A 27,696-nucleotide genomic window follows, 5' to 3' on the forward strand; every position below is an offset into this window, starting at 1 on the left:
GCCGCACTGTTAGAGGGTCAGTGCTGAGGGAGCGCCGCACTGTCAGAGAGTCAGTGCTGAGGGAGTGCCGCACTGTCAGAGGGTCAGTGCTGAGGGAGTGCTGCACTGTCAGAGGGTCAGTGCTGAGGGAGTGCCGCACTGTCAGAGGGTCAGTGCTGAGGGAGTGCCGCACTGTCAGAGAGTCAGTGCTGAGGGAGTGCCGCACTGTCAGAGGGTCAGTGCTGAGGGAGTGCCGCACTGTCAGAGGGTCAGTGCTGAGGGAGTGCCGCACTGTCAGAGGGTCAGTGCCGAGGGAGTGCCGCACTGTCAGAGGGTCAGTGCCGAGGGAGTGCCGCACTGTCAGAGGGTCAGTGCCGAGGGAGTGCCGCACTGTCAGAGGGCCAGTGCCGAGTGAGTGCCGCACTGTCAGAGGGTCAGTGCCGAGGGAGTGCCGCACTGTCAGAGGGTCAGTGCCGAGGGAGTGCCGCACTGTCAGAGGGTCAGTGCCGAGGGAGTGCCGCACTGTCAGAGGGTCAGTGCCGAGGGAGTGCCGCACTGTCAGAGGGTCAGTGCCGAGGGAGTGCCGCACTGTCAGAGGGTCAGTGCTGAGGGAGTGCCGCACTGTCAGAGGGCCAGTGCCGAGTGAGTGCCGCACTGTCAGAGGGTCAGTGCCGAGGGAGTGCCGCACTGTCAGAGGGTCAGTGCCGAGGGAGTGCCGCACTGTCAGAGGGTCAGTGCTGAGGGAGTGCCGCACTGTCAGAGGGTCAGTGCTGAGGGAGTGCCGCACTGTCAGAGGGTCAGTGCTGAGGGAGTGCCGCACTGTCAGAGGGTCAGTGCTGAGGGAGTGCCGCACTGTCAGAGGGTCAGTGCTGAGGGAGCGCCGCACTGTCAGAGGGTCAGTGCCGAGGGAGTGCCGCACTGTCAGAGGGTCAGTGCCGAGGGAGTGCCGCACTGTCAGAGGGTCAGTGCCGAGGGAGTGCCGCACTGTCAGAGGGTCAGTGCCGAGGGAGTGCCGCACTGTCAGAGGGTCAGTGCTGAGGGAGTGCCGCACTGTCAGAGGGCCAGTGCCGAGTGAGTGCCGCACTGTCAGAGGGTCAGTGCCGAGGGAGTGCCGCACTGTCAGAGGGTCAGTGCCGAGGGAGTGCCGCACTGTCAGAGGGTCAGTGCTGAGGGAGTGCCGCACTGTCAGAGGGTCAGTGCTGAGGGAGTGCCGCACTGTCAGAGGGTCAGTGCTGAGGGAGTGCCGCACTGTCAGAGGGTCAGTGCTGAGGGAGTGCTGCACTGTCAGAGGCGTTGTAAGGTGCATTGTAAGACTTTATCTCCCATTTGTGTACAAAAGATTCAACGACATTGTTCAGAAACAACAGGCCCAATACTTACTCTTTAATTAACAGAAAATGAACCCAGGCAATCCTGTAATTATTACATCGCTTTCTGTGAAAATTCATGGTGTTTATTTGCTGCTACATTTGTGAAAATTCAGCAGCAACAAATTTCAAACGGTAGCTCATTGGCTGGAAAGCATTTTATGTTTTTTACTCATAAAAATGTCAAGTTAGAAAGGTTTTGTTTAATTTGGAGGGGACTTTCCTTATTCCCAGAGACTGCAGTGAAGGCAAGTAGAGACTTCCCCGAGTGTTAGTCTCTCTGTGCTTGGGGTGGAGTATTATTCAGAGAGGAGCAAACATCAAAAAGATTTCAGCAGGATTTATTTAATCATCTTTGAATTTAATCAAAGAGATGTTAAAGTTAGCATTCAATTATAAATTGTAGACAGGAATTCAAACAAAGACCCCTCCCAGTTCTCCCCTTTGCACACACACTGACTCTCACTGGGGTACGGGTCCCACACACACTGACTCTCACTGGGGTACGGGTCCCACACACACTGACTCTCACTGGGGTACGGGCCCCACACACACTGACTCTCACTGGGGTACGGGTCCCACACACACTGACTCTCACTGGGGTACGGGTCCCACACACACTGACTCTCACTGGGGTACGGGTCCCACACACACTGACTCTCACTGGGGTACGGGTCCCACACACACTGACTCTCACTGGGGTACGGGTCCCACACACACTGACTCTCACTGGGGTACGGGTCCCACACACACTGACTCTCACTGGGGTACGGGTCCCACACACACTGACTCTCACTGGGGTACGGGTCCCACACACACTGACTCTCACTGAGGTGCGGGTCCCACACACACTGACTCTCACTGGGGTATGGCTCCCACACACACTGACTCTCACTGGGGTACGGGTCCCACACACACTGACTCTCACTGGGGTACGGCTCCCACACACACTGACTCTCACTGGGGTACGGGTCCCACACACACTGACTCTCACTGGGGTACGGGTCCCACACACACTGACTCTCACTGGGGTACGGCTCCCACACACACTGACTCTCACTGGGGTACGGGTCCCACACACACTGACTCTCACTGTGGTACGGGTCCCACACACACTGACTCTCACTGGGGTACGGGTCCCACACACACTGACTCTCACTGGGGTACGGCTCCCACACACACTGACTCTCACTGGGGTACGGGTCCCACACACACTGACTCTCACTGGGGTACGGGTCCCACACACACTGACTCTCACTGGGGTACGGCTCCCACACACACTGACTCTCACTGGGGTACGAGTCCCACACACACTGACTCTCACTGGGGTACGGGTCCCACACACACTGACTCTCACTGGGGTACGGGTCCCACACACACTGACTCTCACTGGGGTACGGGTCCCACACACACTGACTCTCACTGGGGTACGGGTCCCACACACACTGACTCTCACTGGGGTACGGGTCCCACTGGTACTGGGTTTATTTTAATTATTTTGCTATTTTTGGGGATAGTTAAGCTTCAGAGACATTGCTGTGGGTCTGGGTGAAGAGAAGAACCACAGATTTCCTTCCCTATGGGACGTTAATCACTGACAATCCAGCTTCTCTTTTACTGTTGCAATTGTTTTTCTGGGGCCTGAATTTCTCAAACTGTGATGTGAAGATTCCTCCCTCAGCAACATCACTGAGTCTATCTGGGTGATTTGCAATTCTGTGTCAGTATCACTCAGGTGCGAGCCTGATGTCCCAGTGTATAATTATTGTAAATTGCACTCCAACCTGCATCTACTCGCAAAGATTACTAATTCCTCCAGAGATAAACGGATGTATCTGTAACATGTGTGGACATGGTCAGTGTTCACCAAACTCTGTATCAAAATAATCTCTCCCCTCTTCTACTCAACATACTGACTCTCGCTGGGAGTTCAGCTTCCTGCGGACGCTGTTTGATAATCTTTTCCCAAAGGTAGGGGACTCTGAAACTAGAGGGCATAGGTTTACTTTGAGAGGGGAGAGATACACAAGGGTCCAGAGGGACAATTTTTTCACCCAGAGGGTGGTGAGTGTCTGGAACAAGCTGCCAGAGGCAGTAGAAGAGGTGGGTACAATTTTGCCTTTTAAAAAGTATTTAGACAGTTACATGGGTACGATGGGTATAGAGGGATATGGGCCAAATGTGAGCAATTGGTATTAGCTTAGGGGTTTAAAAAAAAGGGTAGCATGGACAAGTTGGGCCAAAGGGCCTGTTTCCCTGCTGTAAATCTCTATGACTCTATGAATCAGTGTCTGTATTGGCTGTCAGACTGTGGGAGGCGTCATACTCTCGCCAACATCCATTCACATTCAATCTGGGGCTCACTCACACCCAGTGTTGCTGAATGGGTCATCTCAGGGACAGCAGTAATGATTCCTTTTATTCATTTGTGGGACCTGGGGGTCACTGGCTAGCTAGCGTTTGATTTGATTTATTATTGTCACATGTATTAGTATGGAGTGAAAAGTATTGTTTCTTGCACGCTTTATAGACATAGCATACTGTTCATAGAGAAGGAAAGGAGAGGGTGCAGAGTGTAGTGTTACAGTCACAGCGAGGGTGTAGAGAAAGATCAACTTAATGCGAGGTGGGTCCATTCAAAAGTCTGACGGCAGCAGGGAAGAAGCTGTTCTTGAGTCGGTCGGTACGGGACCTCAGACTTCTGTATCGTTTTCCCGACGGAAGCAGGTGGAAGAGAGAATGTCCGGGGTGTGTGGGGTCCTTAATTATTCTGGCTGCTTTGCCGAGGCAGCGGGAAGTGTAGACAGAGTCAATGGATGGGAAGCTGGTTTGTGTGATGGATTGGGCTGCATTCACGACCTTTTGTAGTTCCTTGCAGTCTTGGGCAGAGCAGGAGCCCAGACCGAGCTGTGATACAACCAGAAAGAATGCTTTCTATGGGGCATCTGTAAAAGTTGGTGAAAGTCATAGCGGACATGCCAAATTTCCTTTATTGCCCATCCATACTTGCCCTTGAACATAGCGGATTTCTGGGCCATTCCAGAGGGCAAATGAGAGGCAACCACATTGATGTGGGTGTGGAGTCACATGTAGGCCAGACCGGGTAAGGATGGCCGATTTCCTTCCCTGCTGGGCATTAGTGAACCAGATGGGTTTTTCCAAAAATTGACAATGGTTTCATGGTCATCAGTAGATCCGTAATTCCAGATTTTAAAAAAGTTGAATTCAAATTCCACCGTCTCCTCTGATGGCTTTCAAACCTTCAGGTCCCCAGGACATTAGTTGAGTTTCGGGGTTAATAGTCTAGCAATAACACCACTAGGCCATCACTTCCCTGAGATGAGATTCTGAGAAGTGAGTTCATATCCCAGTACAGCAGCTGGGAGAATTTAAGTACAACTAATTAATACATTGGGAATAAAGGACAGTGTTGATGATGAAGAACCTACCAGATTGTTGTAAAAACCCAGCAAATTCACCAATGTCCTTCAGGGAAGGACATTGGTGAATTTGGACATCTTTTAAAGGAGAGGTATGAGGTAAGTTTTTGCACAGAGGGTGGTGGGTGCTTGGAGCTCACTGCCAGGGGAGGTAGTGGAGGCAGATCCAATAGTGACTTTTAAGGGGTGTCTGGACAAGTACATGAATAGGATGGGAATAGAGGGATATGGTCCCCGGAGGGGTGGGGGGTTTTAGTTCAGTCGGGTATCCTGCTTAGAAAGCTATCCTGCTTAGAAAGGACAGCAGGACTAGAGGGCACAGCCTCAAGATAAGGGGGGGAGCAGTTTAGATCGGAGTTGAGGAGGAACTTCTTCACTCAAAGGGTGGTGAATCTCTGGAATTCTCTGCCCGTTGAAGTGGTGGAGGCTGCCTCGCTGAATATATTTAAGTCACGGGTAGATAGGTTTCTGATAGACAAGGGAATTAAGGGTTATGGGGAGAGGGCGGGAATGTGGAACTGATCCACTTCAGATCGGCTATGATCTTGTTGAATGGCGGGGCAGGCTCGAAGGGCTAGATGGCCTACTCCTGCTCCTGTTTCTTATGTTCTTATGGGCAGCATGGTCAGTGCAGGCTTGGAGGGCCGAAGGGCCTGTTCCTGTGCTGTAATTTTCTTTGTTCTTTACCCAGTCTGGCCTACATGTAACTCCAGACCCACAGCAATGTGCCCTCTGAAATGGTCACTAAATTGCATCAGACTAGTGCAGAAAAATAAGGCGAGGTGGACCTCCTGGCCTTGACCTGAACACCAGAAATGACAAAGCCACATGTCACCCTGCAAAGCCCTCCTGACCAGCACTGGGGAGCTTGTGCCAAAGTTGGGAAAGCTGTCCCACAGACTTGTCCAGCATCAGTCTGACATGGTGACACTCACAGAATCATTCCTTATGTCACTATCCTGGTTATGTCCTGTCCCATCAGAGGGACAGTCCACCGGTGGTACTGGAACAGCAGTACACAGTAAGGAGTTGCCCTGGGAGTCCTCAACATTGACTCCATGTTGCAAGACATTAGGTCAGAGATGGGCAAGGAAACCTCCTGCTGATTAGCACGTTCCGTTCCCCACCCCTCCTCTCCCCCCTCAGCTGCTGACTCGGTATTCCTCCATATTGAACACCACTTGGGGAAAGCACTGAGGGTGGCAAGGGCACAGAAGGTACTCTGGGTAGGGGAATTCAATGTCCATCATTAAGAGCACTCAGTAACCCTGTTACAATGTGTAAAGGTACAGGGTAACGACAGGGGAATGGCACCAAAAACATAATACCCCTTTGGAGAGCCAGTATAAACACAATGGGCCAAATGCATTATAATAATTCCGTGATTCTGTGATACAGGCTGCACCCCGAAGGACATAGCTGCTAAACTGGGCAACCTCATCCTTGCTAATCTACCTGAACATGACAGTATTGGAGTGGCCTCCACACGCTCCTTGTAGGGATGAAGACTTGTCTCCACACTGAGTAGTGTTGTGTGGCATTTACACCATGGTCCCAGAACATCCACTAGGAAAGACCAAACAGGAAAGCTGAGGGGTGACCTAACCGAGGACTTTAAAATTACAAAGAGGTTTGATTGTGCAGACATGGAGAAGATACTTACAATTGCGGACATATCCATCAGTATGGGACAGTCAAGAATAAATCCAATGGGAAATGAAGCCATGTGGATCGAGCTCAGAAATAACAAGGGGTAGTCACACAGCTGGGAGTGGGCTATAGACTGCCAAACACTGGGAGAGGTACAAGACCAAATACGTAGACAGATTCCTGAGTGTAAAAACGAGGCAGTAAGTGTTGGAGACTTCAACTACCTGAATATCAATGTGGATATGAACAGTGTGAGGGGTACAGAGGGTGCAAGATTCGTCAACTGAATTCAAGAGAATGTTTTTAGCCAACACCTAACATCCTGATGAGAGGGGGTGTAATTCTGGGAGTTCTTATGAAATGGGTAGAGTAGCTAGCAGAGCTGTGATCATTTTGGAGATAGTGTTACACGTCAGGTCAGATACTTTAAGGTATTCTATGAAGCTCGCCTGACCTTTTCGATTTGATTTGATCTGATTTATTAGAAAAAACCGTAGAAACCCCACAGTACAGGAAAGGCCATTCGGCCCATCGAGTCTGCACTGACCACAATCCCACCCAGGCCCAACACCCATATCCCTATATATTTACCCACTAATCCCTCTAACCTACGCATCTCAGGACACTAAGGGGCAATTTTTAGCTTGGCCAGTCAACCTAACCCACACATTTTTGGACTGTGGGAGGAAACTGGAGCACCCAGAGGAAACCCACGCAGACACGAGGAGAATGTGCAAACTCCACACAGACAGTGACCCAAGCCAGGAATCGAACCCAGGTCCCTGGAGCTGTGAAGCAGCAGTGCTAACCACTGTGCTACCATGCCGCCCATATTATTGTCATATGTATTAACATACAGTGAAAAGTATTGTTTCTTGCGTGCTATACAGACAAAACAGGAAATGAGAGGGCGCAGACTGTCGTGTTATAGTCATAGCTAGAGTGCAGAGAAAGATCAACTTAATGCAAGATAAGTCCATTCGAAAGTGACAGCAACAGGGAAGGAGCTGTTCTTGAGTTGGTTGGTACGTGACCTCAGACTTTTTATCTTTTTTCCAAAAGCAGAAGGTAGGGAGAGAGTGTTTGGGGTCCTTAATTATGTTGGCTGCTTTGCCGAGACAGCGGGAAGTGTAGGCAGAGGCAATGGATGGGAGGCTGGTTTGTGTGATGGATTGGGCTACATTCACGTCTCTTTGTAGTTCTTGCAGTCTTGGGCAGAGCAGGAGCCCAGACCAAGCTGTGATACAACCAGAAAGAATGCTTTCTATGGTGCATCTGTAAGAGTTGGTGAGAGTCATAGCTGATGTTAAATTTCCTTAGTCTTCTGAGAAAGTTGGTGGGCTTTCTTAACTGTACTGTCAGCATGGGGAGACCAGGGCAGGTTGTTGATGATCTGGTCACTTAAAAACTTGAAGCTCACAACTCTTTCTACTTCATCCCCATTGATGTAGACAGGGGAACATTCTCCTTTACACTTCCTGAAGTTGATGACAATCTCCTTCGCTTTGTTGTTAGAGTATAAGATATATATTGTAACTTGTATTCTCCTTAAAAATCTGTGAAGATAGAAGTGGGGTGAAGGAATATTGTGTTATAGCCAATCTTTTCACATTTAGTAAATGTTTTATTTGTTGTTAATTAGCAGTCCTGTTTGCCCACGTCTCGAAACACAAAATCCAAGTCTATTGAGCCAGGGTTCCATTCTGGGATCTGACTGTTCAGTAGTAACCTCGCCTGGGATTGTAACTTTCCTGTTGCTTGTCGATTTCAGCCAATGACTGTTCCTATTTAAAGTTCCATCTGTCTGGGGAACCGGCATTGCTGAAATACTTTATATCAAAGAATTTGGAAACAGAGACACACCAACTGGACAGAAAATGGGGGAGTGCCCAATGGTCGATGAAACATAGAAAATAGGAGAAGGAGGAGGCCATTCTGCTCTTCAAGCCATTACAATCATGGCTGATCATCCAACTAATCCTGCTTTCTCCCCACAACCTTTGATCCCATTCACCCCAAGCGCTATATCCAAACACCTCTTGAATACATTCAATGTTTTGGCATCAACTACTTCCTGTGGGAATGAATTCCACAAGTTCACCACTCTCTGGGTGAAGAAATGTCTCCTCATCTCCATCCTAAATGGTCTACCCTGAATCCTCAGACTGTGACCCCCTGGATCTGGACACCCTCAAAACGTGGAAAGACTTGGGTGCTGGAGGTGGAGGGTTAGAGGGATCCCAGAAATATTGGGAGATTTCCAAAGTGATTGCAATAGGAAGTAAAGAGAATGCAGTTCTGGTGAGGCTGAGGTTACAGAATGGGAGGAGGGGGAGAGAGGGGTTATTAAACCACAGGTTGTGAGCACAATTCCTGTTTTAAAATATTAGGCTGCTTTACATTTTAATTATGAATGTGGATGTCCTTGTTTATTCTGAAAACAAGCTAAGATAACAATGGGGGGGTGGGGAAGGGTACTCGCTGCTCAGTCTGAGGGTTCCTGCATTCAAGATGCTCCAGCATGTAATGCAGGTTGACAGTCCCCGTGGAGTGCTGCACTGTCAGGGGTGCTGTCTTTCAGACCAAGCCCTTGCCCATCTCCCAGGTAGGCGGCACGGTGCACAGTGGTTAGCACTACTGCCTCTCAGTCTCAGGAATCCAGGTTCGATTCCCGGCTTCGGTGACTATCTGTGTGGAGGCTGTACCTTCTCCCCATGTCTGCGTGGGTTTCTTCCAGGTGCTCCGATTTCCTCCCACACTCCAAAGATGTTCTGGTTAGGTGGATTGGCCATGATAAATTGCTCCTAAATCTGCCTAGATGTGTAGGTTAGGGGGTAAATACGCGGGGTTACGGGGATAGGTCAGGGAAGTCAGCCTGGGGCAGCACAGTGGTTAGCACTGCTGTTTCACAGTGCCAGGGATGTGGGTTCGATTCCCATTAAATATATGGGGTTATGGGATAGGGCCTGGGTGGGATTGTTGTTGGTGCAGATTTGATGGACCAAATGGCCTCCTCCTGCAGTGTACGGATTTGATAAATCTATTCTATGAAGATGCTCTGTCAGAGGGTCAGTGTGGGCTCAATGGGCCAAATGGCCTTCTGCTCTGTAGTGATTCTAAGAACAAATCCCCTGACTACATTTTGTGAGCAGAGGGATTTTCCAAAGCTTCCTGGCCAATATTCACCCCTCAATCGATAACAATAAAACTAATCCATCACCTGGCCAACAACCTCATGGCTGGCTGTGGGATCTTGCTGTGCTTTGGCACAAAAATTTTTTTTCTTTTGCTGTCACTAACTAGACCTTCCTATCCACTGGACAATTACATCGCTACCCGTTTACACAGGAAGATCCCATGGCGAATGTGGAGGCAGGGACTTATAAAGGAAAAAAAAATAAAACCAGCGTTTGATTTTAACCCTGTTGACAGGGAGGCTGAGTTAATGTAAAGCTCTCTCTGACAAGGGGGCACCCAGACTGGAAACACTGGCTCTGCTCTCCCTGTCCTCCCCAGCACTGAAACCGCCGGAGCTGCTGAGATTCTGGTTTCGATATTACCATGGGCGGGGTGGGATGGAATTTAGTCCCAGGGTTCTGTCTGCAAAACCCTGACTGCCTGACCCTGGGTCACAATATTTTTGGGACACAGAGGGTGACAAGTTCCGAAGCAAAAGTTTCTTAACTTTCCTCAGTTTGGCTGGAGTTGAAGTGGGAGCAGTTTAGTTATGATGTGGAGATGCTGGTGTTGGACTGGGGTAAACACAGTGAGAAGTTTGAAAACTTGTGAGTTTACTAACAAATAAATTGGTTGGATTTAAACCTGGTGTTGTCAGACTTCTTACAGCAGTTTAGTTGCCCAGACAGAGTCAGCCTGGGAAAGATTTGAGCCAAGATTGTCCTGGGGTTTAACCTGGGTCTATCTGCTCTGGACTCTCTCTCCCCCCCACCCCCTGAGCACAGTGACCTGCCCCTGGACTCTGTCTCCCCCACCCCCCTGGGCAGACTGACCTGCCCCTGGACTCTCTCCCCCAGCTCCCCTGAACAGACTGACCTGTCCCCCTGTGGACTGTCTGTGTGCAGCTTTATGCAAATCTTTAAGAGAATCTCCGCCCACAGGGGGAGAGACAGAAAAGTTTTTTTTGAATCTCAGCTCAGTCTGTAACCGAGTGCAGAGAGAGGAGCTCCGGAGGCAGAAAGATCAGAACTTGAACACAGAATCCAGCTCCATGCGGTTCCACAGAGAGTGAATGTCGAAGTGGAAATTATTGATTGCAATTTCACACAACTCTCTCCAACTTTAACTCCAGGATTCCGCAGGATCTGTCCCCCAGTTCCATTAACTTCCATCTCCCCGGGAACTCGCTGTGAATTTGGCTGGAAGGATAACTCACTCACCCATTGAAAGACAAGCAGCGAATCTCTGGGAAATTGGACTGAAGGAATGTTTGGATTGACCCTGTGTCTAATTTCACTGCCAGCCCTGATCTCAGGTAAGGACCCAGAAGACTGTCCAGAGATCCCCCCCACCCAGCAGGAGGGAGTAGGGAAGGAGGGAAGGACAGGAGGGAGGAGGGAAAGTGTCTTCAGTCTAACCCAGGGCTTTGGGAAAGTTTGGGGCAGATCCTTGTTGAAGTTTCTGTTCAGAGGCGGAGGGGCTTTTCCTGGAAATCTCACAGCCCGGCTCAGAGGTCCCACCCTGAAGGTGTCCCACTGCCCCCACACCACCGACAGCCCCCCTTCTGCCTCCCCCCAATGGTATAACTCCCATCCCAGCAACTACGCCCCCCCCACCAACTCATCCCCACGCCCCCCCCCCCAGCAACTCCCCCCCGACCCCCCTCCCCCCTCCCCCAGCAACTCAACCCCCCCCTCCCCCCGGCAACTCAACCCCCCCCTCCCCCCGGCAACTCATCCCCATCCCCCCCCCCAGCAACTCATCCCCACCCCCCCCCGGCAACTCATCCCCATCCCCCCCCCGGCAACTCATCCCCACCCCCCCCCAGCAACTCCCCCCCCGACCCCCCGACCCCCCTCCCCCCGGCATCTCATCCCCCCACCCCCACCCCCACCCCCGGCAACAACTCCCCCCACCCCCCCGGCATCTCATCCCCCCACCCCCCCGGCAACTCCCCTCACCCCCCTGGCAACTCCCTCCCACCCACCCAGCAACTCAACCCCCCGCCCCCCCGGCAACTCAACTCCCTGCCCCCACCACCCCCCCGGCAACTCAACTCCCCCTCCCCCAGCCAGCAACTCCCCCCACCCACCCACATTCCAGCAACTGCACCCCCCACCCGCTCTCCCCCACCCCCCACCCGCTCTCCTCCCACCCCCTCTCCCCTCTCCCCTCACCCCCCACCAACTCTCCCCTCACCCCCCACCAACTCTCCCCCCCAACTCTCCCCTCACCCCCCACCAACTCTCCCCCCACCCCCCACCCCCCACCAACTCTCCCCCTCACCCCCCACCAACTCTCCCCCCCACCAACTCTCCCCCCACCCCCCACCAACTCTCCCCCCCACCCCCCACCAACTCTACCCCCCACCCCCCACCAACTCTCCCCCCACCCCCCACCAACTCTCCCCTCACCCCCCACCAACTCTCCCCTCACCCCCCACCAACTCTCCCCCCCACCCCCCACCAACTCTCCCCCCCACCCCCCACCAACTCTCCCCCTCACCCCCCACCAACTCTCCCCCTCACCCCCCACCAACTCTCCCCCCCACCAACTCTCCCCCCCACCCCCCACCCCCCACCAACTCTCCCCTCACCCCCCACCAACTCTCCCCCCAACCCCCCACCAACTCTCCCCCCCATCCCCCACCCCCCACCAACTCTCCCCCTCACCCCCCACCAACTCTCCCCCTCACCCCCCACCAACTCTCCCCCTCACCCCCCACCAACTCTCCCCCTCACCCCCCACCAACTCTCCCCCTCACCCCCCACCAACTCTCCCCCTCACCCCCCACCCCTCACCAACTCTCCCCCTCACCCCCCACCAACTCTCCCCCTCACCCCCCACCAACTCTCCCCCCCACCCCCCACCAACTCTCCCCCTCACCCCCCACCAACTCTCCCCCTCACCCCCCACCAACTCTCTCGGTGGGGCAGAGAGATAGGGGGAGAGACACCGGGGGAGAGAGGGGGAGGGAGACAGTGGGATAGAGAGCATCTCTGACTGCGGTTGAGGAATTTAAAACTTTTCCAAACTGATTGAAGCTTCTCTGATTTATGGGATTCCTGATTTTCGGAGCTGTGAGATTCACTATTTTACTCTGGCTAAAATTCCTAATTCCCCATTTCCCAGACTCCAGAACTGCGATTCCCAGCTGGAATCACATCTTCCAATCTTCATAAACCAGAACGGTGCTCCCGGTATCCTAAATCCCATCAAGTCCCTTCACCCATCGGCCCTGTGCTGACCCACACAGTCCCCTGATAAAACTCCCATCCTTGTTTCCAAGCCCCTTGCTGACCTTCCCCCTGCTTATCGCTCTGACTCCTCCAGCCCCACATCCCTCTGAATACTCTCTGCTTCTCCAATTCTGTTCCCTCGAGCATCACCTGATGTTAATATCCCCCCACTGGTGGCCATGCTTTTAACTGTTTAGGACCCTAAATTCTGGAATTCTCTCCCTCTCTCTCCTCCTTTGAGATACTCTTAAACTGACCTCTTTAACCAAGAATTTGGTCACCTGTCCCTAATATATCCTTATGCAGTTTGATATTAAATTTGGTCAAATAATGTTCCTGTGAAACGTCTTGGGATGTGTCCATTCAAGGTGCTATATAAATGCAAGTTGCTCTCTTTAAGTTACTGGGCAGGTTGGTAATGGCTAGGGGATTTCCTCCTACTGAAAGATGTCTTGTGTCGTCCCAGTTTCCCCCTCTGGGTTCTGTTTTACATTCACGGTATTCAATGTTTTGTATTTTAAGTTGATATTTTGAGCCAGCAATCTTTTAATTTTCCATAATGGCCCCTGGCCCCTTACCCCTGCCCTGAGCTGTTGACTTCTCCTCACATGTGTGTGTGTGTGTGTGTGTGTGTGTCTGCACACCCGTCACTGACTCACTCACCACTGAGTGACTCTGGTCTCTGCTTTGCACGCGAGTGTGGGTTTTATTTCCCTTGTTGTGGTCCCCAGCTGTCATGTGGCCATCTGTCTCACTCTGGTGTCAACCCCCCTGTGCTGTTATCTAGTGACATTTGTTGCTTAGGGCAGGCAGAAGGTGGGAAGGAGGTTGGAGTTTACACTGGCATTGCCATGGTGCCACTGTGTTGGCACGGTGCAAGACTTTAATTGAAGGAATGGTGTTGCTAAACCTTTCTGCTCTGTTTAATGTTGGAAGATGTTTAACAAGGGATGTGAAAGTTGTTGAGAATGTTGGCTCTCTCCACCCTCCCCAGGGCAGCTGTGATTTGGGATTTCCATTTGCCGATAACTACACCTCACCCTGCCTTTCCTGTCTCAGTAATTAGGCTGTGGGCAGATCTATCCAATTCTCTGTTATCTAGCCCACGTGGTCTCCTGTTTAATCATCTTCAGAGCTGTGATAAATGCTGATAAAGATTCTCACTGACTCAGTGAGTATTGAAGCTTCCTCTCTGCTGCACTAACCCAGGGGCCCTACTTCCAGGCGTCTCACCCAGGGCAGCAGTCGGAGTACAAACTACCCTCAGTGCCTTTGGGTCAGGGAGTGAACAATGAACTAGGATTTGTTTTTTTTAATTCATTCATGGGACGTGGCTAGCCCAGTATTTACTGTCCATCCCTAATTGCCCCGTTGTGCCAGGCAGCAAGCGATCGAGGGGGTCATCCAACCTGACTGTCTGGCCCTCTACCGCGGCTATATTCGCAGCCCCTTTACCGCGGCTATATTCGCAGCCCCTTTACCGCGGCTATATTCGCAGCCCCTTTACCGCGGCTATATTCGCAGCCCCTTTACCGCGGCTATATTCGCAGCCCCTTTACCGCGGCTATATTCGCAGCCCCTTTACCGCGGCTATATTCTCAGCCCCTTTACCGCGGCTATATTCTCAGCCCCTTTACCGCGGCTATATTCTCAGCCCCTTTACCGCGGCTATATTCTCAGCCCCTTTACCGCGGCTATATTCTCAGCCCCTTTACCGCGGCTATATTCGCAGCCCCTTTACCGCGGCTATATTCGCAGCCCCTTTACCGCGGCTATATTCTCAGCCCCTTTACCGCGGCTATATTCGCAGCCCCTCTTTTAGGCGGTTGGTGCTGGGGCCTCAGCTATTTACCATTTATGCAGATGATCTGGAGGAGGGGGCTGAATGTAGGGTGTCAAAATTTGCTGATGACGCAAAGATGAGTAGAAAAGCAAATTGTGCAGAGGGTGTGGAAAGTCTGCAGAGGGATCTAGATAGGCTGAGCGAGTGGGCGAGGACCTGGCAGATGGAGTACAATGTTAGCAAGTGTGAGGTTGTCCACTTTGGCAGAAATAATAGTAGGAGGGATTACTATTTAAAGGGTGAAAAGCTGCAGCATGCTACGGTGCAGAGGGACCTGGGGGTCCTTGTGCATGAGTCGCAAAAACCCAGTCTGCAGGTGCAGCAGGTGATCAAGAAGGCGAATGGGATGCTGGCCTTTATAGCGAGGGGGATTGAATATAAAAGCAGGGAGGTCTTGCTGCAACTGTACAGGGCACTGGTGAGGCCGCAGCTGGAGTACTGTGTGCAGTTTTGGTCGCCGTACTTGCGCAAGGATATTTTGGCCTTGGAGGGAGTGCAGAGGAGGTTCACTAGGCTGATACCGGAGATGAGGGGGTTTGACTATGAAGAGAGACTAAATAGACTGAGTCTGTACTCGTTGGAGTTTAGAAGGATGAGGGGGGATCTTATAGAGACGTATAAGATAATGAAGGGGATGGATAGGGTAGAGGTAGAGAGATTCTTCCCGCTCAGAAAGGACAGCAGGACTAGGGGGCACAGCATCAAGATAAGGGGGGAGCAGTTTAGATCGGAGTTGAGGAGGAACTTCTTCACTCAAAGGGTGGTGAATCTCTGGAATTCTCTGCCCGTTGAAGTGGTGGAGGCTGCCTCGCTAAATATATTTAAGTCACGGGTAGATAGGTTTTTGACAGACAAGGGAATTAAGGGTTATGGGGAGAGGGCGGGAAAGTGGAACTGATCCACTTCAGATCAGCCATGATCTTATTGAATGGCGGGGCAGGCTCGAAGGGCTAGATGGCCTACTCCTGCTCCTATTTCTTATATTCTTATGTTCTACTGTGGCTATATTTTGTTGATGCCTTCCATGCCCGCTGGGCACCGAAGGGACAGGGTGTATTATTGATCCTTTTAACCATATTTTATTTTGATGTTTTTTTGGTTTCTTTTTCGCTTTGTCTTTTGTTTCGGGCGGTTCCCTCCTTTTAGGGAGCTGCACTTTTTGAGTTGTCCCTAAGTTAGTTTGATTTTGTTTATTTGGTTGGGGAAAAAAAGAGTTCCCTAATTGCCCCTTGGGAAGATGGTGGCCTTTATGAACTGTTTGTGGATGGGGTGTCAATCACGCGGGGCTGCTTTATCCTGGATGGTGTTGAGCTTCTCAAGTGTTGTTGGAGCTGCCCCCATCCAGGCAAATGGGGAGTATTCCATCACACTCCTGATTTGTGCCTTGTAGGGTGGCGTGGTGGCGCAGTGGTTAGCATTGCAGCATCACAGCGCCAAGGATTAGGGTACAATTCCAGCCTTGGATACTTGTCTGTGTGGAGTTTGCACATTCTCCCCATGTCTGCGTGGGTTTCCTCCAGGTGCTCCGGATTTTCTCTCGCAGTCCAAAGATGTGTGGGTTAGGTGGGGTTGGCCTTGTAAATGCAGGGGGGTCATGGGATAGGGCAGAGAGGAGGACCTGGGTGGAAAGATCTTTCGGAGAGAAGATGCAGACTTGATGGGTTTGTTGGACTCTTTCTGCATTGTATGGATGCTATGGTTCCAGATGGTGGACAGGCTTTGGGGAGTCAGGGGGTGAGTTAATCTATCAGGTACCTGATAGAGGTTTATAAGATGTTGAGAGGAATAGATAGGGTGGATTCTCAGAGGCTATTTCCCAGGGCTGAAATGGTCGCTACGAAAGGACACAGGTTTAAGGTGCTGGGGAGTAGGTACAGAGGAGATGTCAGGGGTAAGTTTTTCACTCAGAGGGTGGTGAGTGAGTGGAATCGGCTGCCGTCGGTGGTGGTGGAGGCAAATTCGATAGGGTCTTTTAAGAGACTTCTGGATGAGTAGATGGGACTTAATAGGATTGAGGGTTATAGGTAAGCCTAGTGGGTAGGGATATGATTGGTGCAACTTGTGGGCCGAAGGGCCTGTTTGTGCTGTAGGTTTTCTATGTTCTATGTTCTAATCTCCATAGGCTTCCCAGCCTCTAACCTGCTCTGGTAGCCACAGTCTTTATATGGCTAGTCCTGTTCATTTTCTGGTCCATGGTAACCCCCAGGGTGTTGATAGTGGGGGATTCAGTGGTAGTAACATCATTGAACGTCAAGGGGAGATGGTTAGATTCTCTCTTGTTGGGGATGGCCATTGCCTGGACCTTGTGTGGTGTGAATGTTGTTTGTCTCTTGTCAGCCCAAACCTGGATATTGTCCAGGTCTTGCTGCATTTGGACACCGAGTGTTTCAGTCTCTGAGGAGTGGTGAACGGTGCTGAACATTGTGTAATCATCAGCGAACATCCCCACGTCTGACCTTATGACGGAGGGAAGGTCATTGATGAAGCAGCTGAAGATGGTTGGGTCTGGGACACGATCCTGAGCGACTCCTGCAGTGATGTCCTGGAGCTGAGATGATTGACCTCCAACCACCTTCCTGTGTACCGGGAATGAGTCCAACCAGCGGAGAGTTTCCCCTGATTCCCATTGATTCCAGTTTCACTCGGGCTGCTCGATGTCACACTCGGTCGAACGCGGCCTTGATGTCGAGGGGCTGTCACTCTCACCCTCACCCTCTGGAATTCAGCTCTTTTCTCCGTGTTTGAACCAAGGCTGTAATGAGGTCAGGAGCTGAGTGACCCCCTGGAGAAACCCAAACTGGGCGTCACTGAGCAGGTTATTGTTGAGCAGGTGCTGCTGGATCGCGCTGTCGATAACCCCTTCCATCACTTTACTGATGATCGAGAGTAGACTGATTGGGCAGTAATTGTCCGGGTTGGATTTGTCCTGCTTTTTGTGTACAGGACAGACCTGGGCAATTTCCCACATTGTTGGGTAGATGCTGGTGTTGGAACTGGACTGGCAGAGCTTGGCTAGGAGAGCAGCAAGGTCTGGAGTAGTCTTCAGGACCAAGATTCCAAAGTCTCTTTCAGCTGGTTATTTCAACATAAAATGTCGAGAGGAATAGATAGGGTGGATTCTCAGAGGCTATTTCCCAGGGCTGAAATGGTCGCTACGAGAGGACGCAGGTTTAAGGTGCTGGGAAGCAAGTACGGAGGAGATGTTAGGGGAAAGTTTTTCACTCAGAGGGTGGTGAGTGAATGGAATCGGCTGCCGTCGGTGGTGGTAGAGGCAAACTCGCTGGGGTCTTTTAAGAGACTTCTGGATGAGTATATGGGATTTAATGGCATTGGAAGTTACAGATAATCCTATGGCTTGGTAGGTATAGATGTGATCGGTGCAACTTGTGGGCTGAAGGGCCTGTTTGTGCTGTAGTGTTCTATGTTCTATCACTTTAGCTACACGACCCTAAATTACCACAGTTACTGCCCTTAAAATAGTACTTCATTAGCTATAAAGCACTTTGAGACATATAGTGGTTATGAGAAGTGCCACATAAAAGTAAGTCTTCTTTCAGTCCTTCCATTCCTTTGATTCTTTCCTTTCATTCCTCCCTGTGTATAATACAGACAATTGTCAGATTTACAACACAATTATTTCCTGAAAATCACGTCTCAAGACAAAACGTCATGGGTTGGAACTGATTTTCCCCAAAGAACAATGTTATAATTTGGGGATTGGTTCCTATTTTCACCAAAATAACTGAGAATTTTATACTCAATTAATGATAAAAAAAATCAATTAATATTATAAAATATAAATTTAAAAAAAAGTTTGGAACACAAAAATTTGTCAGATAAAAATACATCGGAACAACAACTAATCATCTTGAGTCAAGGAGATGGGCGGCGCAGAACATCTGTGAGCACATATGAATGTTTGAACTTGTTACACCTCAGAACAATGATTACTACTGCTGCCTCACAGCGCCAGGGACCCAGGTTCGATTCCCAGCTCGGGTCACTGTCTGTGTGGAGTTTGCACATTCTCCCCGTGCCTGCGTGGGTTTCCTCCCACAGTCCAAGGTTGTGCGGGTTAGGTTGATTGGCCATGTTAAAATTGCCCCTTAGTGTCCTGAGATGTGTAGGTTAGAGGGATTAGTGGGTAAAATATGTAGGGATATGGGGGTAGGGCCAGAGTGGGATTGTGGTCGGTGCAGACTCGATGGGCTGAATGGCCTCTTTCTGTACTGTAGGGTTTCTATGATTCTATACTATTTCCAGAATGTTCTCAGGACCCGTTGCCTTTGCAGTATCCAGTACCTCCAACTGTTTCTTGATATCATGTGGAGTGAACCGAATTGGCTGGAGACTGGAATCTGAGAACATAAGAAATAGGAGCAGGAGTAGGCCATCTAGCCCCTCGAGCCTGTCCCACCATTCAATAAGATCATGGCTGATCTGAAGTGGATCAGTTCCACTTTCCCGCTTTCTCCCCATAACCCTTAATTCCCTTGTCTATCAGAAACCTATCTACCCGTGACTTAAATATATTCAGTGAGGTAGCCTCCACCACTTTAACGGGCAGAGAATTCCAGAGACTCACCAGCCTTTGAGTGAAGAAGTTCCTCCTCAATTCTGTTCTAAACTGCCCCCCACCCCGCCTTATCTTGAGGCTGTGCCCTCTAGTCCTGCTGTCCTTTCTGAGTGGGAAGAATCTCTCTACCTCTACCCTATCCATCCCCTTCATTATCTTATATGTCTCTATAAGATCCCCCCTCATCCTTCTAAACTCCAACGAGTACAGACCCAGTCTATTTAGTCTCTCTTCATAGTCCAACCCCCTCATCTCCGGTATCAGCCTAGTGAACCTCCTCTGCACTCCCTCCAAGGCCAAAATATCCTTGCGCAAGTGGGGCAACCAAAACTGCACACAGTACTCCAGCTGCGGCCTCACCAGTGCCCTGTACAGTTGCAGCAAGACCTCCCTGCTTTTATATTCTATCCCCCTCGCTATAAAGCCCAGCATCCCATTCGCCTTCTTGATCACCTGCTGCACCTGCAGACTGGGTTTTTGCGACTCATGCACAAGGACCCCCAGGTCCCTCTGCACCATAGCATGCTGCAGCTTTTTGCCCTTTAAATAGTAATCCCTCCTAGATACTGAGATACTGGGGACATCTAGGCTGAGATGGATTATTGACTTGGGATTTCTGGTTGAAGATTGCTGCGAATACTTCAGCCTTATCTCTTACATTGATGTGCTGGGCTCCTCCATCATTGAGGATGGGAATATTTATGGAGCCTCCTCCTCCAGTGAGTTGTTTAATTGTCCACAACCATTCAGAATTGGATGTGGCAGGATTGCAGTGTTCAGATCTGATCTGTTGGTTATGGGATTGCTAAGCTCTGTCTGTTACTTGCTGTTTATGATGTTTGTCACAGAGGTAGCCCTTTATTGTAGCTTCGCCAGGTTTGTACCCATGTTTAGGTCTGCCCGGTGCTGCTCCTGCCGTGCCCTCCTGCAGCCTCCATTGAACGGGGTTTGACCCCCTGGTTTGATGGTAATGATGGAATGGGGGAATATACTGGGCCATGAGGTTGCAGATTGTGCTGGAGTACAATTCCACTGCTGCTGATTGCCCACAGCGACTCATAGATTTCCAGTCTTGCATTGCTAGATCTGTTTGCAATCTATCCCATTTAGCACAGTGATCATGCCACACAACATGATTGAACATATTCTCAGTGTGATGACAGGACTTTGTCTGCACAGGGGCTGTGTGGTGGTCACTCTTACCGATACCGTCATGGACAGGTACACCTATGACAGTTAGATTGATGAGGTCAATGTCCTTCTCCCTCCTGTTGGTTCCTTCACCACCTGCTGCAGACCCAGTCCAGCAGCGACGTCCTTCAGGGCCTGGCCAGCTCGGTCTGTGGTGGTGTTACTGAGGCACACTTAGTGATGGACATTCCCCCACCCGGAGTACATTCTGTGCCCTCTGTGAGTCTGCCTGTCTCTGTGAGTCTGCCTGTCTCTGTGAGTCTCTGCCTGTGAGTTTGCCTGTCTCTGAGAGTCTGCTTGCCTGTGTGTCTGTGTGTGTCTGTCTATGTGTATCTCTGCATGTCTGTGTGTGTCCATCTGTCTCTGTGTATCAGCCAATCCCTGTGTCTGTATGTCTCTCTGTGTGTCTGCCTGTCTTTGTGTGTCTGCCTGTCTTTGTGAGTCTGTGTGTCTCTGTGAGTCTGCCTATCTCTCTGAGTCTGCCTGTTTCTGTAAGGCTGCCTGTTCCTGTGAGGCTATGTGTCTCTGCATGACTCTATGAGTCTGCCTGTCTCTGTGAGCTTGCCTGTCTCTGAGAGTCTGCTTGCCTGTGTGTCTGCGTGTGACTGTTTGTGTGTGTGTTTCTGCCTGTCTGTGTGTGTCAGCCTGTCTCTGTGAGTCTGCCTGGATTTCAGTTGGTCAGTATCTGTCGGAGAATAAGCAATACTGGGGAGAGGTGGTTTAGTGAGCTGCAAAACATAAGCCCAGTGAGCTCAGATGGGGAGGAAATGACACGAAGGAGACAGGAGAATGACAGCAGAATCACTGATGGTGATAGAGGAGAATGGGCAATGGGGGGGAGGGTGGGGAGAATGGGCTATGGGGGGGAGGGTGGGGAGAATGGGCTATTGGGGGGGAGGGTGGGGAGAATGGGCTATGGGGGGGGGAGGGTGGGGAGGAGTAGTTAATGGGTGATGGTTTGGGAGAGGAGGAGGTTAAGAACAGGTGAAAGGAAGGTCCAAACCATCTCCCTCCAATCCTGTGTCTCATCCGTTTATCACCGAGAGGCAGGTTTGCTGATGTGTGGGAGTTGCTAATACTCATTGAAGAAATTATCTCTCATTTATCAAGGAATTACATCCTTCGTGACGATTAGAAAATACACCAGGCTGCACAAATAATGGGAACTCACTCACACCCCCACACAAATCAAAATTAAATCCTTTCCCCAGATCAGTTGGTCTTTATACCAGTGTTGGAATTGTCGATCAGGAGCTGCTCTGTTTAATCTGGGACAAAGAAACATGAACTTCCCAAACTATGGAATGCCGATGTGAGGAGAGCCGGCTTCCAGGGATGATTGTTTCCGAAGTGTTCTCTTCGAGACTCACAGACCAGTAATGTCAGGAGCCTGAGTTCGAATCTCATCAGGGACTGGGTCAGAGTTTGGTTTCAGTCGAAAAAGTTAAATAATGTCCAGGTTCAGTGATAGTGACCATAAAAAGCAGCTGGAAGAACACAACTGCTTAATTCATGTCCTGAAGGAGAGGGGAGCGATCGCTCTTACCTGGACTCTTACCTACGCATGACACCAGAGTCAGTCAGGATTGACAATTAGTTGCTTCATGAAGGAGGCACTGAGTTTGTACCAAACCCACGATCGGTGGCTCAGGAAGTCAGCTCAGTCAGGATAGAGGGATAATGAATCTCAGCCGCACCAGTGACACCCACATCCTCAGAATAACTCAATGGAACATTCTTCTCAGCTTTCTCCCCGGTTGTGAGGGATATTGGGACATCCCAGTTGGTGCAGTGTCGATCACAGAGAATCGCACGTACAACACAGGCAGGCCATTTGGTCCATCGAGTTGGTACTGGTCTTTCATCTCCACACAAGCCTCCTCCCACCTTCCATTACTCCTGCTCTATCAGCTTATCCCTGTATTCTGGTCCCCTCCCTATGTTTATTCAGCTTCCCCTTAAATATATCGATATTATTCACCTCAACCCTGAGTTCCCTGTGGGACTGAGTCCCACATTCTCCCCACTCCCTGTGGGAGTGAGTCCCACATTCTCCCCACTCCCCGTGGGAGCGAGTCCCACATTCTCCCCACTCCCCGTGGGAGTGAGTCCCACATTCTCCCCGCTCCCTGTGGGAGCGAGTCCCACATTCTCCCCACTCCCCGTGGGAGCGAGTCCCACATTCTCCCCACTCCCCGTGGGAGTGAGTCCCACATTCTCCCCACTCCCCATGGGAGCGAGTCCCACATTCTCCCCACTCCCCGTGGGAGCGAGTCCCACATTCTCCCCACTCTAGGTTGGGGGGGGGTTGTGGTGGAAGGGGGAAGAGCACTTTGGGGTGGGGGTTGGTGAAGTGGGTAAGGGCAGGGTTGGGAGTGGTTATAACACTGGATCCCTGCAGAGTGATACAGTTGGTGTGATGTGTGTGAGTGGAGCGGTTTCTGTGTTGTACAAGTGTCAGGGTGCCTCGCTGCTTCTCCCGGCCTGGTTCTGGTTTAGGGGCGGCAGGTTTGAGAGTGGACACACGTCAGGAGTGGGGCAGTTGTGAGCAGTGATTAGTGCTGATGGAGATAACCAGCGAGCGGGATCGTGTGCCAGGGGCTCGGAGTGCGGGCGTTCCCCTAGCAGCAGGACAGCGTCGCAGTCATTCCTCACTCAGCCTCCCTCTCCTGGCTTTGTTCTGAGCTCAGAGCCCTGCTCCACAGCTGTTAGCTGTTCCCACGCACCGGCGGTGTGACTGAACCCTCCGCTTTTCAATGGCAATACCGATACCCATCCCAGTCACAGCAGCAACAATAGCAGAATTCACAGCTCACTCCCAAACAGCATCTATTCTCATCTGAGACAAACCCACCAAAATATTCTCCAACTACAGGGTTCAAATTCAAATTTAAAACTATTTCTTTAAACAGCCAAAGAGACTTTTTCTTGCTTTTTTTGAAAAAAATTATTCTCCCTCTTGTGGGACCCGTACCCCAGTGAGAGTCAGTGTGTGTGGGACCCGTACCCCAGTGAGAGTCAGTGTGTGTGGGACCCGTACCCCAGTGAGAGTCAGTGTGTGTGGGAGCCGTACCCCAGTGAGAGTCAGTGTGTGTGGGAGCCGTACCCCAGTGAGAGTCAGTGTGTGTGGGAGCCGTACCCCAGTGAGAGTCAGTGTGTGTGGGACCCGTACCCCAGTGAGAGTCAGTGTGTGTGGGACCCGTACCCCAGTGAGAGTCAGTGTGTGTGAGACCCGTACCCCAGTGAGAGTCAGTGTGTGTGGGACCCGTACCCCAGTGAGAGTCAGTGTGTGTGGGACCCGTACCCCAGTGAGAGTCAGTGTGTGTGGGAGCCGTACCCCAGTGAGAGTCAGTGTGTGTGGGAGCCGTACCCCAGTGAGAGTCAGTGTGTGTGGGACCCGTACCCCAGTGAGAGTCAGTGTGTGTGGGACCCGTACCCCAGTGAGAGTCAGTGTGTGTGGGACCCGTACCCCAGTGAGAGTCAGTGTGTGTGGGACCCGTACCCCAGTGAGAGTCAGTGTGTGTGGGACCCGTACCCCAGTGAGAGTCAGTGTGTGTGGGGCCCGTACCCCAGTGAGAGTCAGTGTGTGTGGGACCCGTACCCCAGTGAGAGTCAGTGTGTGTGGGACCCGTACCCCAGTGAGAGTCAGTGTGTGTGGGACCCGTACCCCAGTGAGAGTCAGTGTGTGTGGGACCCGTACCCCAGTGAGAGTCAGTGTGTGTGGGACCCGTACCCCAGTGAGAGTCAGTGTGTGTGGGACCCGTACCCCAGTGAGAGTCAGTGTGTGTGGGACCCCGTACCCCAGTGAGAGTCAGTGTGTGTGGGACCCGTACCCCAGTGAGAGTCAGTGTGTGTGGGAGCCGTACCCCAGTGAGAGTCAGTGTGTGTGGGAGGGAATTATTTATAAGTAACATTTTCATTCGCTGGGTTAATACCGAGTGTTTACATCACCTGTGACATTCCCATTGAGTCATAAATTTCTTTGATGTTCACACGTGCTGATTGGGAGAGTTTTTATGGTGAATGGGCAGGTGTTGTACTGATTTTATTCGCTGAGTGTGTGGGTTGTGTTGTGTTAAACTGGACCATTGCATTAGGGAGGAATGTGAATTGTAGAATGCAGTGAGCTGTCCGCCAGCTGCTGACCTTCTCTCTGTCTCTCAGGTTTGAGGTGTTCGCTGCCTTGCTCTGAAGGAGGCCGCTGTGCCCGAAGGCCTAATGGTACCGAGTTTGCCAGTAAGTGAATGAGTTGTAAATGTGTACATTGCCGCGCTCTCCCCTGACCTGTGCTTATCCAGCCCTCTCCCATCACATCCTCCCCATTTACACCCTCCATTCCCGTGTCCCCCCCCCGCCTCCTCTCCCATCCTCTCTTGGCCCAACTCCACCCTCCTCCCTCTCCTGTGTTCGCCTCCATTCCTCTCACTATCCCCTCTGTGTTCCTCTCCCCTCCCATCCCTCAGCCTTCCCTCGTTGTGCTGTGTAATATATGTACAAGCACACGGTTACACACATACAGATGAACATATGTATGTTGTGGCAGTGCTCTGGGATTGTGTTGTGATGTGGGGGTTCTGTCTGATTTATATTTTGTTTGCATCTCAAGTCCATGGACAAAAATTGGAGAAAGCAGTCACTAAAAATGTTATTTTACCTTCACTCCATACAAGTGTGTTTTCTCTGTCTGCCTCAGGTACCTGGTAAATGTGTCTCTGTCTGTGTCATGGGGCTGCCTGGGAGATATTTCCACAGAACCAGACACTCATCAATAAGCAACACTCAGAAATCTAACCGGAACCTCAGGAGAAACCTCTTCATCCAGAATGTGGGACTCGCTCCCACGGGGAGTGGGGAGAATGTGGGACTCGCTCCCACGGGGAGTGGGGAGAATGTGGGACTCGCTCCCACGGGGAGTGGGGAGAATGTGGGACTCGCTCCCACGGGGAGTGGGGAGAATGTGGGACTCGCTCCCACGGGGAGCGGTTCAGGTGAACAGTATCGACACATTTCGGGGGGGGAGGAATGTGGGTAAACACACAAAGGAGATAGGAATTGAGTGATGAGCTGATGGAGTGAAAAGGCCAGGGGTAGGAAGAGGTTTGCTTGTAGCTGAAACACCAGGACAGAACAGATGGGCTGAATGGCTTGTTTGCATGTTGTAAGTTCTGGATAAGATTAGAAAGTTTGGATTTAGCCTGTGAACGGGGGTGGGGGGGTTAGAGATATCCAGAGGAATGGACAGGAAAAACTGTGAGGCTCGGAGCTGAATTCACTGGAGGGACAAATTGTTCAAACAACACTTGTGGATCCAGAAACATTTGGATTGCCCCCCCCACCGCTCCCGCCCCCACTGCCCCCGGGGCTGGTCTGTACCATCTGTTGACTGTGAGGATCATGTATTGTGTCACTCACTGTTTCATCTGTAGGCTCTTCCACACACACAGACACGCGCACACACACACACACACACACACAGACACACACACACACACAGACACACACACACACACACAGACACACACACAGACACACACACACACACACACACAGACACACACACACACACACACACACACACACACACACACACACACACACACACACACAGACACACACACACACACACACAGACACACACACAGACGCACACACGTAGACACACACACACACACTCACACGCACACACACACACAGACGCACACACATAGACACACACACACACACACACAGACACGCACACACACACACACACACACACAGACGCACACACATAGACACACACACACACACAGACACGCACACACACACACACACACAGACACACACAGACGCACACACGTAGACACACACACACACACTCACACACACACAGACACACACACACAGATGCACACACACACACACACAGACACGCACACACAGACACGCACACACAGACGCACGCACACACACAGACACACACACACGCACTCACACACACACGCACACACACACACACACACACACACACAGACGCACACACAGACACACACACACACACACACACAAACACAAACCTGGCAGTAATTATCAGACAAAGTCCCCCAGCTCCTGTCTGAATGAGTGAAAGTGAACCCACGCTGCCCGGCAAAGCTCCCTCCACAAACGCTTCAATCTTTCAATCTGTTTTTCTCTCATTCTTTCAGTGGCTGACAGCTGGAGTTCGGTTGGACTTTAGGGTCTATTGTTAGAGCTCAGATTAATACTGTGTGACTAATCGCTGCGTCTGAGACTGTCAGTGCATGTCTCACTCCCTTTGACTGCTCTGTGCTGCATCACAATGCCCAACGCACAGATGGACACACATTCTAATTAACTCCATCCTCTGCTCCTTCACCAACCTCCCCCCCCCCCACCCCTCACTCCTAAATGAAATTGGGAGGGTGGGGGTATTTATCCTGAAGGGGAGAGAAGCTTCCTCCTCACACAGGGGGGACAGTGATGTTTTATAAAGTTCCAGCTCTCAGCATCCTGAAGTTTGCTTTAACAACAAGTGGGATTACGCAGTGAAGCAACTTGGCAAATGGCCCTTCTTTCAATCTGTGTCTCTCTGAGTCCCACAATGTCCTCATTGTGTGTACCTCGGCCCAGACCCAACCCCATCCAAACCCCCACTCACAACCTGATAATGTGATGAAATCAATGTCGAGTGTGTCGCTAAGGTAGTCTTATTGTGAATAAACCTCCCTCCGCCTTCCTCTCTTTGTCTCGCTCTCTCTCACTCTGGCTCTGTCTCTCTCCGTCTGTCTGTCTGTTTTTCTCTCTCTCTCTCTCTCTCTCTATCCCTCTCTATCCCTCTGTCTCTCTCTGTCCCTCTCTCTCTGTCCTTTTCTCACTCCGTCACTCTCTCCCTCTCTCTCTTTGTCTCTGTTTCTGTCTCTCTCTCTGTCCCTCTCTCTCTATTCCTTCTTCCTCACTCTGTCCCTTTCTCTGTCCCTCTCTGTCCCCCTCTCACTCTGGCCCTCTCACACTCTGTCCCTCTCTCTTGCACTGTCCCTCTCTCTCGCTTTCTCTCTCGCTCTGTCCCCCTCTCCCTCTCGCTCTGTCCCCCTCTCCCACTCGCTCTGTCCCCCTCTCCCTCTCACTCTGTCCCCCTCTCCCTCTCACTCTGTCCCCCTCCCTCTCTCTCTCTGTCCCTCGCTCTCTTTCTTGCTCTGTCCTCCTCTCTCTTTTTCGCTCTGTTGCCCTCTCTCTC

The 27,696-nt window shown here is 51.2% G+C and overlaps 1 protein-coding gene across 1 annotated transcript in view; it reads left to right on the forward strand.

Moving 5' to 3' along the window:
- Window positions 1-10,613: 10,613 nt before the first annotated feature.
- The window catches only part of notch1b (notch receptor 1b), a 96,145-nt gene continuing 79,062 nt past the window's right edge, over window positions 10,614-27,696 (forward strand). The window contains 2 exon segments of the mRNA XM_080212439.1: window positions 10,614-10,928; window positions 24,627-24,690. Of these exon segments, the coding sequence (XP_080068565.1) occupies window positions 10,880-10,928; window positions 24,627-24,690 (113 nt within the window). The 5' untranslated portion in view covers window positions 10,614-10,879.

Source organism: Carcharhinus amblyrhynchos, chromosome 25 (assembly GCF_965287045.1).
Source record: "Carcharhinus amblyrhynchos chromosome 25, sCarAmb.v2.hapA, whole genome shotgun sequence".
NCBI classification, from domain to species: domain Eukaryota; kingdom Metazoa; phylum Chordata; class Chondrichthyes; order Carcharhiniformes; family Carcharhinidae; genus Carcharhinus; species Carcharhinus amblyrhynchos.